This window comes from Pholis gunnellus (assembly GCF_910591455.1).
Source record: "Pholis gunnellus genome assembly, chromosome: 17".
In the NCBI taxonomy this organism is placed as follows: domain Eukaryota; kingdom Metazoa; phylum Chordata; class Actinopteri; order Perciformes; family Pholidae; genus Pholis; species Pholis gunnellus.
Window position 1 is genome coordinate 2,833,787 of NC_136544.1, and position 15,001 is coordinate 2,848,787.

The following is a 15,001-nucleotide window of genomic DNA, read 5'->3' on the forward strand; positions in this document are numbered from 1 at the left end:
ATGAGGGCAGAGGAAAGGTTAGGAGGGAAGTGGACTCATGAAGCAAATACAAATACACAAGCACAAGTGTGCGACAACTGGGGGGTTTCTAACGGGTGGAGGGTGGAGCTTACATGGGGAACTGTATTGACATTTATGATTATGAGAACAACGTTCCTTTATTATTATTATTGTTATTATCATGATACACGTTGGGACGATTTGATTGGCTCAACGGCCCTACGCTACACGGAGATGTTCTCTGACGGACAGCTTCATTGACCAATAAGTCGTCGTCACACTTTTGCTTACGTGGAGGCAGGAAGGGTTCTTCCGCCGGTCTTCCGGGTGAGACTTCCTGGAACAGCTGAAGTTGTTTTGAAGGTGCGATGGCCGAAGATCCTGCACTGTCTCTCCGGGTCTCTGAGATCAAGGACCCGGCGGTTCTCTTCGAACGTTACAACACCGCGGAGATCCGCCGGGTCGAAGGCAAAGTCCGCGGGGAGATCGAGCAGAAGAAGGAGGAGCTGAGGCAGATGGTCGGGGAGCGCTACCGGGACCTGATCGATGCCGCCGACACCATCGGAGAGATGAGGCAGTGCTCGGAGAGCGTCGTCCAGTCCATCCAGGACATGCACCAGTACTGCCACAAGCTGAAGCAAGGCACACCCAGCACGAGCAGCTGCAGACAGGAGGTGAACGCTGACGGCGCTACAGTAGTACTGTCGTTATAGGAACACCACACTTCATTTCAAACCGTGGCCATTGATTATCATATGAGTTGTGTGCATACACACGTTATCCAAAGTCTAATATGCTGCATGTGTGTGTCCTCCTGTCGTAGGGCCAGAGGCAGTGGCAGGAGAAGTTCTACATCATGGCCTCCCAGATCAAGCTCCTCTTGGAGATCCCAGAGCGCATCTGGAGCGCCATGGAGGCGTCCCAGTACCTCCAGGCCACCCAGCTCTACCTGCTTTGTTGCCACCTGCACAGTTTGCTGCAGCTGGAGGCTGCTACAGGGGGCCACTACAGCCCCGTCCTGGCCCGCTTCCCCATCTTGGTCCGGCAGGTAGCCACCACGGGACACTTCAGGTACTGGACGTTTTAGTCAGAGATTCTAATGGAAAAATCCCATGCCTCAGAAGTGAAAGAATTAGTGGTGGATCCACATGCAGTAGACCTGACTGGTTAGTGACCACCTAGTCATAGGTCAGTAACTAGTCTGTCCTTCTGCAGATCCACCATTCTCCTGGACAGCAGGTCTTTGCTGCGGGGCCGTGCCGTGTCGGACCAGGCCATCGCTGAGGCCCTGGTGTCCACCATGCTGCTGGAGGGCAGCTCACCACGCCAGGCCCTGGCTGACTTCTTGCTGGCTCGGAAGGCTTCTATCCATCAGCTTCTCAACCAACCACAGCACGGTATTCTACCATTTGTAAACCCCCGCCAACATATATGCATTTGAATGAGTGTGCCATAACACATTCACACTACATGAAGCAAGAAGTATCGCTTAAAGGCCTTTACTGTGAAGCAGAGCAGGAAATCTTGTTTACAGTATGAATATTTAGTAAATGTACAAGTAAAGCAAAAGTGACGGTCAGAAGTGTGTGCCCGTTCATACCAACATGTGTGTGGTCCAGGTGCAGGGATCAAGGCCCAGGTGTGCAGCCTGGTGGAGCTGCTGGTCACCACTCTGTTCCAGGCCTACGCCGTCTTCTACCTGCCCCCAGAGGGAGGCCCCAGGCCGGGGGAGGGAGCCCTGAGCTATGGCATGCTCTTTTCTACCCTGGAGAATGTCACCTCCACCACATACGCAGGTAAACGGCTAGGAGGTCAGGACACATGATTTCCCTACTGACAGCTATTATTCATAAGCTTACTTTAAACCCTCGGCTGTTTAAGGTCAGTTTGCACTCCCTTTATTAACAGGCTTTTGGGCATAGGCACTACATGTTGTAATTTTCAGAATGAGTAAGGCAACTCCAAAATGTCAATATTTAGCTTGTCAGTCGCTCTAGGGCCGTTTTTTTTTAAAGCTAACAAATACAAATTGTGTGTTCTTTTACTTGTCTGTATGTCCATGGATTTTACAACACAACAGTTATTTGTTTTTGCATAGACAGAAGATGATGATATCTGTGTTCCAGACATTAGGAGATGCAAACAGAAAGTATAATGTTGCGATAAAATAAAAAGCAGCCCACAATTTATTAAGCCATATTTATGAATCCAAATCATGATGGGTCATGCTAGATCAGCTACGAGCAGTTCCTGTTTATGGGGCAAAATTAATACAATTTGTGTGATTTCCAAGCAGATGTGTGGATATTTAGACTGAGCTCTTTCCGTTATGTATATGACGTGTATGTTCCGATTTGACTGAAGAAAAGGGTTTAGATGCAGTATGTCTTAAAAGCGTTAAGCGTAAAGTAAGAAAGTCCAAAGTCAACGGACACAGATGTATTATGAAGCACAAATATCCATGATAAAGAAAATGTGACACCATCACTCCCATCTCTCTCCTCAGCTAAAGACAGGAGGGTGTTGCAGGAAGAGACGAGTACAGGCAGCTGGTTCAAATACCTGCCTCCCTCCATCACTGAGTTCCAGCCAGCCCTTCGCACTCTGGCTCAGCCAATCCAGAGAGAGCAGCTTCGGGACACCCTGCAGCAGTGGATCGATACGTAAGTACCAACCAGTCAGGATACCGGTCTTCTTAAACTTTGACCTGCACGTCGAATTATTATAATACACAACCACAGAGAGAGCTTGAAGGATTTTAAAGGTTTAAACGGTAGACGTAAAATAGTGCTGCAGCAGTAAATATAGGAATATAATATGAAATCATTCTAATGGATCATAACAATTTCACAATTACTCACCTGTCAATCACAGTAGACAGGTCAGTAATAGTAAGAGCTTATGAATCTCCATAATAGTAAATGCATATGGGCCCTGGTGAAGTGCTAATCAGTTCTCACCACCCTCTGTAGAGCCTTACGGTTGAGGGCTGGACCATAAATGCATGTATTGATACTAAATTATGTAACAGTTGTTTATAATGCTCAAAGGGCCCCACAAAGGGCATTGTAAACACATGAATTGGTACAAAAGACGGATGAAAGTGTTTGCAGTCAACTTTGGCCATTAAAATCAATAATCGGTTTTATATTACATTTTATTACCCACCCTTCAAAAAGGGATAATTGATTCATTAATTAGTCTCAAGTTCTGCAGTTGAATGTACACATGGTACAACATCTTCGCTCATTCCCATTTGGCTGTGGTGAAGGAGTGGTGGCAGCTTTTGCCATATCTGGTTTCTGTGTGCTGGGCTTCAACATGCTTGGTGTGGCTCAGGAATTGAGCAGTTGGCCTGTTTGACCAGCGACGACAGCCACCCAGACAGAAGCCTGTCGGCTCAGTTTCTGGGGTTCCTTCATCAAAATCAGCATGTTTAAAACAAGCTTTCTATTTTGTTCAGTTTGGGGCCCATCCTGTTGTAAATTTTGTATTTGTCACAGATGTAGAATTCAATTCACCACCATTTGCTACAGGGTGGCGCAATTGGCGCACCAAGATGTCAGGGCTCTGAACTCCTCTCTGTATGCCGTCTCATTGTTATCAGTGATCAGGCCAATGACTAGATGGGTTATGGCTAACTTACTTCTTTTTGATGCCATAGCGAGTCAGGTCCTTAGAAGAGCGCGTTCCTTTAAACAGCATCCTGATATTGGCAGAGACAGATGGATGGTTCTTCACATGCAAAGTTTATACCAGTCGCTGTCCAGGGGAACATCTTCAGTCTTTATTTCAGTGACAGAATGACCCTCAAGTGGCAACAGCATCTTTTCCCATTCCATGGCTTTAGCAGGTTCCTTAATACTGCAGTGTTCTTCTGCAAGTATGGATTTTCCTTTATGGATCTCCGAAAGCAAGACTAAAATCTCCAAACTTTCTATTCTTTTGGGCCATTTTCATGAATGACCACTTCTGGACATAAGGGGCAGGACGCGTAGCCTTATATGGTATTATCGGGCAGTTGATTATGCATCAAGCATTACAAAGAAGGACCTGTTTGACAAATGAGAGGTGAACTAATCCAGAGCCACTTCACCGATGCCAACATGTTTTGTCAGACGACTGATGAAGATATTATGGTTCACTGTGGCAAAGGCTGAGCTGAGGTCAAGGAGGAATTGAATAGAATACAGGCCTCTGTCTGTCATTGGTGACCTTGACCAGAGCACTGGTCACTGCTGTCAACTATTTTGAATTTATAAAAAAATGACTTACGCCTTTTATTTATCAAACTATAATTGATAATCTATTGATATCTAATCAATGCCTTTTGAATCTTTCCTCGACTCTTAGCTGTAAGGAGGACATCTGCCGTGGCGTTAGCAGCCTTCTGGTCTATGTGAAGAGCCTGAAGGGGTTGGCAGCCATTAGAGACTCTGTATGGGACCTCCTGTCCACCGAGTCCATCAGTCAGCACTGGAGCACTGTGTGTCAGCGACTGCTGGAGTGCCCCCTGGTTGTCTGGGATGACTTCTTGCAGCAACTCTTCCTTCAGCGCCTGCAGGTTAGTGCTCTCCGACCTTCACACTTGTTATAGCTGTTAGCGGTTTTCAGCATCTAAACACGTCTCTCCATTGACATCTTAAGGATTCATGTTGAATTTTACAGTAGCGACAGGCTTGCAAAATTGATCAAATTTGACATATGGTAATATGCCAATGATTCCATTCTCCCATTCCCCAAGGCCATCACCAAAGAAGAAACTGAAGCCATCTCAACGAGCTCCGTCCAGCTCCTCACCTCAGCTGTGAGGGATCTTGAGGGCCAGACCATCCATTCTTCTTCAGCTACCAACCCTGGCTCAGCCCGCGGGGGCCAGTACGAGGTAGATGTGGCATCCTTCCTGTGGTCGGAGTCTCCAGGGGACCTGCTGAGCGATGCAGGGTGGGTCAGCGTGACCCAGCGGGGGCAGCAGCACCATAGGAGTAGCCTGGCCATGAAGACCCAGGCCCTGACGCCCTGCGTTCAAAACTTCTGCTCCTCTCTGGATGCTAAGCTAAAGGCCAGGCTGGAGGACCTGCAGTACTACTTACCCTCCCAAGACACAGGTGATGGCAGTTCAAACTTAGCCAGTGTATTGTTCAGACAGACGTCTTCCTTAGGAGAGATTGGGCTGTTGGATGGGTTGTCAAGAACATTGGTACGACTCAGGATGAATTCTAATAACTTTGGTGATCCTCAGGTCAAAATACCTGCAAAATGAATCACATTCCCATCAGCCTCAGCTGGGCTTTGTGTTTAGTGCTGGTTAGTACAACATGCTAAAGATAGTAACGGTGGTAATGGTCAACATTATACCTGCTAAACATCAGCATGTTAACATTATGATTATGCCAGCATGCTGACATTAGCATTTAGCTCAACGCCCCTCTCTGTGTGTGTGCAGCCTCACAGAGCTGCTAGCATGGCTGTAGACTCTTGTTCAGTACAGCCATATAGTATATACAGTACACAGAGCCAGTATTATCACATCCTGAATAATGCTAATATTCACTTTCATGCTGTGCTCTGTAGGGTCTGACTCCAGCTCAGTCCCAGTCACCTCCTCTGGTCCCAGCGAGAGCTCGTCGGCGTCCTCTTTTAACCGCTTCACAGACTCTCCAGCAGTGGAGGACGCTTTACGCGAAGGCTGCGTGGCCTGTGTCCGCCACATCCTGTCTTCCATCCGCTCTGAACTGGCCTCAGCCTCACCTGACCCCAGCCCCGCCTGCCTCAGTTCAGTCCTTTTCATGGCCAGGCTGTGCCAGTCCATGGGTGAACTCTGCCCCAACCTGAAGCATTGCATCCTGGGAAAACAGAGGGGTGCTGAGGCCACGGCGAAGGAGACCCCCAGACAAGGCAAGAAGCTGGGCAAAGCCAGGGCCACCACGGAGGTCAGCCCCACCCAGGCCAAGTGGGCATGTCTGAAGGAGGAGCTCCTCGTTTGCAGCATGGAGGCGTACCGCATCTGGAGCTCCGCCCTCTCCAAAGTCAGACACTGTCCAATGTATTTATGTGAAACTTTATTTGTTGAATGTTTTATGAAATCTGTTTGTGTTGAGGACTCTTGGTAGAGACTAAGATAGCCGGGGGTCGTAAACATTTAGGTTACATGATGTTACATGAGGTTCTGTCCCCCGCTTTTGTATTTTCTATTTTCCAACCCTTATTCTCTGTGGACTTCTAATTCCGTCTGTCAACAAAAGGATGTCTGCTTGATAGCGAATGCCTTTCCACTAAAATAAGGCCTTAACCTCACATCGTTATTTGTTTCACAATGTGAAAAGGCCTTTGAGCTCCTTTTGACATTTTAAAGCTACATTGATTATTTTGGTCACTTTGGGGCAGAACCAGCTGTAAACATCTGACGTCTACTTAAATGGCCTTATAAACATTTTGGCTAATGTTTTAGTAAATGTAAACAACATGAGCATTATATGTAACAAAACGATCCGTGCTCAAAGTCCACTTACCCACTTCTGCATCTCTTAACATCTTCTCACAGCCTTCATTTCACCAATGGTCATGTCTCTGGCGTCATCATATGACAATAATGCGACCGTAGAAATGGGATTTCAGGAATTGAGTAAAAAAGTTAGAACTGCATTAATCAACATAATTCTATTAACATTGTATCGCATGTGTAATGTGAAAGGTTTCTCCTGTAGTGACAAACCCACAGGCGGTTATCAACTCTGTAGTTCCCTCAGCTCTACAGAGTCTTTGCCTCACAGTTTGGGTTTGACAGGACACAATGCTGTTCTTATCAACTTCATTTCCAGCAGCAGCATCTGTTTTTCCAGTGGTAAACCCACTGTACTCTACCTGCTGACACAGTCAGAGACTAGCTGGTGAACATTGTGGAGCATTTAGCAGCTTAAGAGTCAGATATTTAGAGGAGTCGCTGACCAAATAAGAGCAAAGAGGAGAAATGGCTCTTATGGTGAATTGTGTGTGGTGTTGTTCCAGGCTCTGCTGGATAAGTTTGCCACAACGCTGCATGCTGAGTCTGCCGGTGCAATCCTTACAACAGCAACAAACTGGGAGGATCTGGAGATCCAAGAAGAAGCCGAGTCGGGGAGCAGTGTCACATCCAAAATCCGTCTTCCAGTCCAGGTCAGCCAGCACGACCTCAGGAAGCACAAAGATTTCTGATTCCATTCAGTGATCTGATGTGAAGTTTGTCTCCTCTACAGCCATCTTGGTTCGTGCAGTCGCTGCTATTCCAGCTGTGTGTGGAGGTGAACAGGGTGGGGGGCCACGCTCTGCCCCGGCCCACCCTGCAGGAGCTGCTGCAGACCTGTCTGGCTCAGGTCCTGCACCACTACCACAGCCTCACACAGCAGTCCTTCAGCAGAGTAACTAGCGCACACACACACACACACACACACACACACACACACACACACACACACACACACACACACACACACACCTCTGAAAGGCTTAGAGTAAGCATGTTCATGATGAGCAGTTTACTAAATAAGGAGCTTATGATCGTATCACACAATCGTCCTAAGCAGATGTTTCTTCATATTTACTTTGCAAAGCAACCTAGCTAAATGTTGGTCATAACAGTTGACACTTATTGGGTATTTTGCTGACCTCATGCACATTACATTACCATTGTACGTACATTGACAAACGGATAAATGACGACACATGGCTTTTGTTTCATCCGCTATACTCATGTTCATGTTATATTGTTGGGAGTACATTATGCACACATTAAGTTATCTATTTAAAGTTACTACAAGGAATTTTCATTTGGTGTTGATTTGGCGGTCCCCGTGGACCAAAGTGTTAGTGTTTCTGATCACCAGAATCCCTTTAGAAAGCCTCTCATTTTACTGCAGCAGGGTCTGACAGTCTGTCCGCCTCAGTCCTGGTTCTGGTTCTCCCGTGCCTCCCTTCCATCCAGCGGGTCCAGCAATACGGCCTGGGACTCCAGCAGAGAGGTGTCGGTGTTGGCTCCTAGAGAGGAGAAAATCTGCTTGAGGAGGAGGAGCAGGAGCAGCTGCTGCTGCCGGGAGCTGAGCTCTCCTCCTCCCTCCCAAGCTCCGACTGCAGGTCCAAGGCTGAAGTGAAGCCGGATCTGGGTGTCTCCACGATAGGCTGGTCTCTGCTGGAGGATCTGGGTCTGTCCACGATAGGCTGGTCTCTGCTGGAGGCCCCGGTTGAGTCTGAGCTGGAGGAGTTTCTGGTGAACAGGCATGATTTCATCTGATTTTATGTGGCAATGCCAAAATCAACAGAAAATGAAAGTTCCTGGCAGTAGCCTCGAGGGATCCTGTGTTACACTGACTAACACACCAAAGTCTGCTGCTGCTCAACCAATAGCGGGCTCAACATGAAATATCCAAGAGATTTAAACTACCCAGTAACATATAAGTACAAAAAATTCACCTCATTTGCATATCATATTATTTTCCCTCAAAAGTAGTGAGATAGTGGGTAACCTTGTTTTTTAGCTTTCAGGTAATCAGATAACCGTACTGTATATTTGTGAAGTAGATATCTGATATCGGTGCTGGTCTAATATGGTTTAAATTTCCCGGGCCCTGGTATAAAGAGGATTGTGGATTGAAGTGTTCTTATCATTCATTAGGAACCACATACGCTTCCTGAGTTTCTCTGCTCTGTTTGATTCTGTTCCTCCATCCAGGAGGGTGTGTTTCCCATGACTCAGAACAGAGCCTTACAGCTGTTGTTTGACCTTCGTTACCTCAACACCACACTGAGCAGCAGAGTGGAGGAAGGAAAGAGCTCCCGATCCCACCAAGACCCCAGGTAACATCCTCTGTCCCAAATCATCACGGGTAGATTACCAACCTGGCTCCTAAGCTCCAGGCCACAGTGCAACACAAGCTGGCTGAGTTAGGTCTCCAGAGATCCACGAGGACCCGCATACATTTACTTTAAAGAAAGGAGAGGGAGCCGAGCATAGTCAGACCCATTCCACTAGGCCAACGGAGAATTACACCCGACCCATGACTCAATGCAGAAACAAAGAAACATTATTATTTTGGAACCATGGCTCTTTTTTTGTTAGCTGGTTTTCTGAAAACAGCTGTGGCTCAGAGGTAGAGCGGGTTTTCTTCGGCAGTTTGATCCTGATCAGCAGGTGGCAATATCCATGGTAGCCCCTGTCATCAGTGTGTGACTAGGTGTGAATGGGTGAATGATGACATGTAGTGTTAAAGCGCTTTGAGTGGTCGGTAGAATAGAAAGGCTCAATACAAGTACAGTCCATTTACCATTCCCCTCCCCCTGTTTAGAAAACGTTTTGGGCCCAATGGTATCACGTGAATGACACAGAAGTTGTAATTCTACCGTTTGGACACTATGGGTACATCCCAAGTCTCTTAATTGCATCCCTGTTTCCTTCACTTGGGTCCTTTCCTTGCATCTTAGTCCCTCCCACCAGGGATGCATGGAGGAAACCATGCAAGGAGAGAGGAAACGAGGAAATATGATCACAGCTGGATCAGCTGTCAGTCGGCTTTAACAGCTGGAGAGACTTTTGATAAGTTTTCAAATGAGGAGTGAGGAAATGACAATTAAGAGACTTGGGATGTACCCTGCGTCACATTTTCTTCAAGCCCTTCCTAGGGGTTTGCTTCCAAACCGTGGTCTACGAACCAAATGTCTGCAGCTGAAATTTAGATCCATGTTTTTATCTTGACAGTTGCACGGTAGTATAATTAAAGTTTGGAGAAGGGCTCTGTATTTCAGGACATATGGGTCTTCAGTCTGTTTACACACAAGTGCACACATGCAAAGAATCTGAGGTTGCAGCAGGTATTTCTCTCGAAAAGCTGGATATGTTTGTGGCTGGAATTCCAGTGAAATCTTGGATCTCATTGATAAGAACCGAAGCTAGTTAGAGGACAAAAAGAGCTTCAGACCTGTTCATAACACTAAACAAACTTTCACCAAACATGAGCATTTTAAAGGGATAATGTAACCATGTAAACCAGTAGCTCTAGAAAAATATTCCGAAACTTTTCATATATCTTTCTTTCAATATTTGGTGGTTACATTTCTCTTAAATGTAAAGGCCTGACAGCATTAAAAAAGGCTCTGAAAGCTGTAAACATTGTGCCGTGTGTCTTCCAGATTCCACGAGGTCTGTGATTGGCTGGAGGGCTACATCGACCCGTTTGACCTGGACGTGTTCACGCCTCCGCTCAACACCAACCTCAACCGCCTGTCCCAGAGGACCTCGGTACTTTCAGCCCCAACCACACAAAAAAACCTGCAGTGTAGTCGTAGCTTGATGAGATATAGAACCAGCTTTGACATCAGCCCAGAGATGTGTGACTACAATGAGCTCACAATGCCTCTGTTGTCCATATTATGTCATGATATAATATGATGTAACAGCAAACGTAATAAATGGGGCTGCTCTGCTTCCTAACGTTGTGTCTCAGGTACTGCTGGGGCTGCTGACGGGCTCAGAGAAGCAGTTTGCCTTGCGGAGCAGCAGTGTGAACTCCCAGGAGCCTTACAACATCCTGCCACTGGCCAGCAGCCAGATCAGGTAACAGACAGTAACAGATATGGCAATTTATTAAGCTGGTTATCCACACATTACTTTTTTTACTAGGTTTAAGTACAAATGTGTCCGAATGTAGCTGAGATTCAAATCATATTGTCTTTATGTTCTGTGGCTAATTTCACTTTTAATGACGCGTGGATGATCGCTAAAATGTACATAAATACATACAAATGATTGAACACGTGCTCGGTGCATATTTGTTCAAAATGTGTGTGAATTTCAGATTCATTTCTTAAAACTCAATACAAACGGGTGCATAGAACAATGTATCCAAGATGATGTATGAAATGAGAGCCATGAATCCCCAGAGGCTGATATCTGGACCTCAGCTCTGATACCAAAATGAATTTTTCAATTACTTACCTTTTTAGATTCTAACTTTTTCTACAGAAACATTTTTACGTAACAAAAGAAGCTGAACTCCTAAAATGTTGCCTGAATACAAACATATGTGGAAACCACGTATGTCATGTATAATGTCACGTTCAGGTACTCAGAAAAACAGCTTGTTTTCAGCTTTGTCTCAATGACTTTACAGAAAGTCCAGTAGGTTTTTAAAGGTTTTATTAAGTCTGAATATCTTAATCCATAAAGGAACACTTCATCATTCAGTTTATCTGAAAAAGACAAAATAACCATATTTGGAGCTATATGGTTTTTATTGAACAGTGAAGTTATGTAAAAAAGAAAATCTGAAATTGGTTACATTTTATTTAAATTCTAAATTGTCTGATCAAGGAAATAAGTAAAGAGTATGAATCTGAGCAAGAATGTAATGCCTGGTTTAGGTCAGTGCTTAAGAAGTAATGAGGTTTCAGTACCCAGTCCTACTAGGGCACTGTTTCCCCCTCTCTCTCTATCGGTTATGTATATCTGTATTTTAATAATTTCAATGTTCTGCAGGTTCGGGTTGCTGCCTCTCAGCATGTCCAATGTGCGTAAATCCAAGTCAGCCACCCGGAGCTCTGATGCTGCTCACCAGCTGGTGAGTAACAGAGCTGGGATCAGATTACTGAAGCTGCTCTGAGTCTTGACTCGGCCTCAGTGTTGTTGTTTCATATGCTGACTACCACAGGATGTCTTCATTTCTCTGTTTCTTGTTTTGTTCCACCCTGGAAAAAAAATGTTTCTGTTACACCTTCTGCCCTCCCAGCGTTTTTGAGTGCGAGACACCCAGGCAAGTTCCTCAGTGTGGGTTCATGTGCGTGTGTGTTTTGGTTGTATTTTCAGCAGTAGCTTGGGTTTAACCGTTGGTGCATTTGCAGTGTGACAGGGATTATTAACTGATTTAAAATGTTTCTCACTAATCTCCCACTCTCTGCTGGGGCTCATAATGTGGCTCAGGATCAGACTATTAGCTGGAGAGTTTCATGGGGCGGCAGAGACCCTGGGCTATTCTTACCTGTTTTAAATGGACCAATCCCATCTTTAGATGCATGCATTATTAGTAAAGTTTGTGTTAAGGTCAGCAGATGTCTCTATTCAGCTAAATTTGGGATTAGTCCAAAACCATCACATTTGAAGCTTCCGTATTGAGAAACTCTGACACAACACATGACATTTTGAGAAATAGTCTTTAATAGTCACTTGCTTTCTTACCAACAGTCACATGATACCAATATCAGTTGGCTTTGGAGCTAGTAGAAGCTGAATGGCCACCGGTTTCCCATGCTTTCACTCTTTGAGCTAAGATACGCTCACCATGGCTCATCTCGGTACAGGGTACACAGAGGGAAAATCCATTTCTATTCTTTTGATCGGACTCTTGAATAAATGGCAGACTTGCAAATATTTCCAACAAACAGTGTTTCTAAATGGTCAGACTGTTCAGTGTAGCCCATAGACGCTAGAATAATCCAGGTGTTGTGTGAATCATTGGGTCAGGAGTTCATGATAACCCTTTCAGAGACTGTGTGAAAGTGTTTAACGATTCCTCTGGAAACCGAGAAAGTAGTCCCCACAAGTTCTCCGTTTTTTTAATTTATTAGACATAATGCTCAGAGTCCACTCCCACTCGATATTTAGCATGCTATAGGTATGTAGCCTTTTATGTATGTTTAACCTTTAGCTATTTGACCTTTTGGATCCACTACTATCAGTCAATATCTGAAATACTGAAGTGTTAGCATGGAGCACCATAGCCAGGCTCTACCTAGCCCTGATCCAGGAATGTCATGGTATGTGTCATAGTGCTGGATTGTTCTGGTATACCATTTTACTGTCAAATGTTGTGAAACCTTCTGGTGACAACTAACCCCAAATATTTCTATCACTGTCATTACTAATCACCAATTAATTTCATGGGTCTTTGAGTAACTGAAATGTCCACATCCCAGGAGACCTTGATACTCCTTGATAATCCTGGATCAGGACTCCTTGTCATTGACCAAATGTCTTGTCATCAAATACCAATGAGACAAACGGGACAACCTGACATCTTCTCCTTCCTCCAGCAGGCACCTCCATCCTCCGTAGCAGACAGCGAGAACAGCTTCCGGCCGGGCAGCCTGTTCAGACAGCTGGCTGATCAGGACGAAGACACAACCGCTCCGTCTCTATTCAAACTCAGCTGGCTGTCTGGCATGGCCAAATAACCCTTTATTGCAGAAACTTTGTAAAAAATAAAATGTATAGTAAAAATAATTTGGTCTTTCCAGAAATGCGTCTTGTGTGAATTAATTAACTTGATCAATTGATGCAAATCACACCTTAATGGAAATTAGTGAGGTGTAATTCATATGTGCCAGCTAGCAAGCAGTTAATTAGTACTGAGTATTTTCAATGTTTGCACTCTTAGGTTCATCATATACTTAAACAAGCAGCAGCAGGGCAAGCAGCGTTGTTCTCGTAGCAGTTTGCGTACTGTGTGAATTTGGATGTGGAGGGCTGAGTCCAAAATATCTGTTAGCATTTAGCTGCCTCAGTACAGCCTCACAGAGCTGCAAGTACTGCTAGCTTGTTCAGAGTTGGCTACCGATCTGATTTCTTATCCAACATGCAGTTAAGCCCCTGCTGTTCATAGGCTTATCTTGCAAAATGTAGCATTTATCTCTAGAGATGCGCACAACCAATTTCTCTGAGGAACAAAGTATACAAGAGGTAGCCATCACGTGAATGTGTAGGGGTATAGCAACGAACACAATGGAATGGTTAAATCAAAGCAGCAGAGGTATATATACCCTGATTATCATGTTTACTCCCCATTAGGTTCTAAAAATGTCTGATCCTACACTTCCCATCATGCAACCAATGGCATCTTGTTTAGACCCTCCCTGATTGGTAAATAGCCACATCGTTCAAACTACAGGGCTCCAGTCTGCAAAACAGACTCTGTTAAAAGTTACTGGACCAGTCTGTCTGTGTGTGTTCTATTGGTGAAGTTCCACTGCAGTCAAACATGGTTTATTGATTGCATTAGCTGCAGTGGTGTTCAATTGTTCTGTGACACCTCTGTGAAAATAATACCTTACAGTTAGCTGTAACCTTTGTTACAGATATATTTGACATACATAGTTTCATAATTGAATTAGTTGACTTTATTATTTTGTAGTATTTGTTACAATGTCACCTCAACCTGTGGTACTAAATACTTGATTAGATGCCATTATCATGTTTTGTCTTGGAATGTCCAGCCTGCTGTGGAAAATGTTCTGCAGTAGTTTTCTATCTACACCATAGAAAATCAGTTTGAAGTCACTCGAAGTCTGCTTATCTTGATCTCATTTATTACATTTGGTTAAGTAACCAGATTTACATTGTGTGCAGATCCTCCATAGACAAATTAGGTCTTTTTAACATCATTGTACTGTTGTTACTATATACTATATACTATATACTATATACTATATGGTGCATTTCCACTATGACTGGTTCCAATTCAGTATCTCCTCACACTGTTACAAGAAAGGGTAATATAGGAAGAAATATAACTAATACAAGCTCAGCTAAAGAAAAAATGCTGTTTAATCAGTTTGGCCGATGTTATATATGCTAATAATATTATATTTAAGTAATTAACATTAGACACATTTGAATTGTTGATACATAACTTAACATAACATAACTTAGACACAGCATATTTTTGTGAAGTCTCTAGAAAATCTGTATCACTTTCTAAAAAAGCCCTAATTTCTGCTGAGTCAGTGTCTTTCAGTCAAATATGTGTCTGTGACAATGAAAACTGGACGGATGATGAGACAAAGGGCACGGACATGTAAAAGGCCCCCCACCCCTCCTACGCCTGCTTGTGTTGCTTGTGTCATTTTTAGTGTCTTTGTAGTTTTGTCTCCTTTTGCCTTTGTGGTTTATGTGTATATTTGTAGTTGATTTGTATCTTTTTGTAGTCATTTGATTGACTTTCCAACAAGACATGTAAAGAGTCAAATCAAACATGGGGTCAGA

At 44.4% G+C, this 15,001-nt stretch overlaps 1 protein-coding gene across 4 annotated transcripts; it reads left to right on the forward strand.

Moving 5' to 3' along the window:
* The first annotated feature begins 331 nt into the window (after nucleotides 1-331).
* On the forward strand, nucleotides 332-13,250 carry cog1 (component of oligomeric golgi complex 1). Of its 4 annotated transcripts, none has more exons than XM_079176997.1 (16): nucleotides 332-674; nucleotides 824-1,071; nucleotides 1,216-1,397; nucleotides 1,620-1,796; nucleotides 2,507-2,663; nucleotides 4,354-4,564; nucleotides 4,745-5,108; nucleotides 5,575-6,029; nucleotides 7,009-7,155; nucleotides 7,236-7,397; nucleotides 8,705-8,829; nucleotides 10,159-10,267; nucleotides 10,473-10,582; nucleotides 11,504-11,585; nucleotides 11,754-11,777; nucleotides 13,054-13,189. In XM_079176997.1, the coding sequence occupies exons 1-15, from the start codon at nucleotides 369-371 to the stop codon at nucleotides 11,760-11,762; spliced, it is 2,844 nt and encodes a 947-aa protein (XP_079033123.1). In that variant the 5' UTR covers nucleotides 332-368; the 3' UTR covers nucleotides 11,763-11,777; nucleotides 13,054-13,189. The 4 variants fall into 4 exon arrangements, with proteins under 4 accessions (XP_079033123.1, XP_079033124.1, XP_079033121.1 ...); XM_079176998.1 differs by having other exon boundaries at nucleotides 13,057-13,170; XM_079176995.1 differs by lacking the exon at nucleotides 11,754-11,777 and having other exon boundaries at nucleotides 13,054-13,250.
* The last annotated feature ends 1,751 nt before the right edge of the window (nucleotides 13,251-15,001 follow it).

Bases quoted from the DNA above. Each gene is read 5' to 3' on its own strand.
- cog1 (XM_079176995.1), top strand. From the start codon at position 369: ATGGCCGAAGATCCTGCACTGTCTCTCCGGGTCTCTGAGATCAAGGAC. The intron at 675-823 runs GTGAACGCTGAC...CTCCTGTCGTAG, and splicing joins CGAGCAGCTGCAGACAGGAG to GGCCAGAGGCAGTGGCAGGA. The intron at 7,156-7,235 runs GTCAGCCAGCAC...TCTCCTCTACAG, and splicing joins AAATCCGTCTTCCAGTCCAG to CCATCTTGGTTCGTGCAGTC.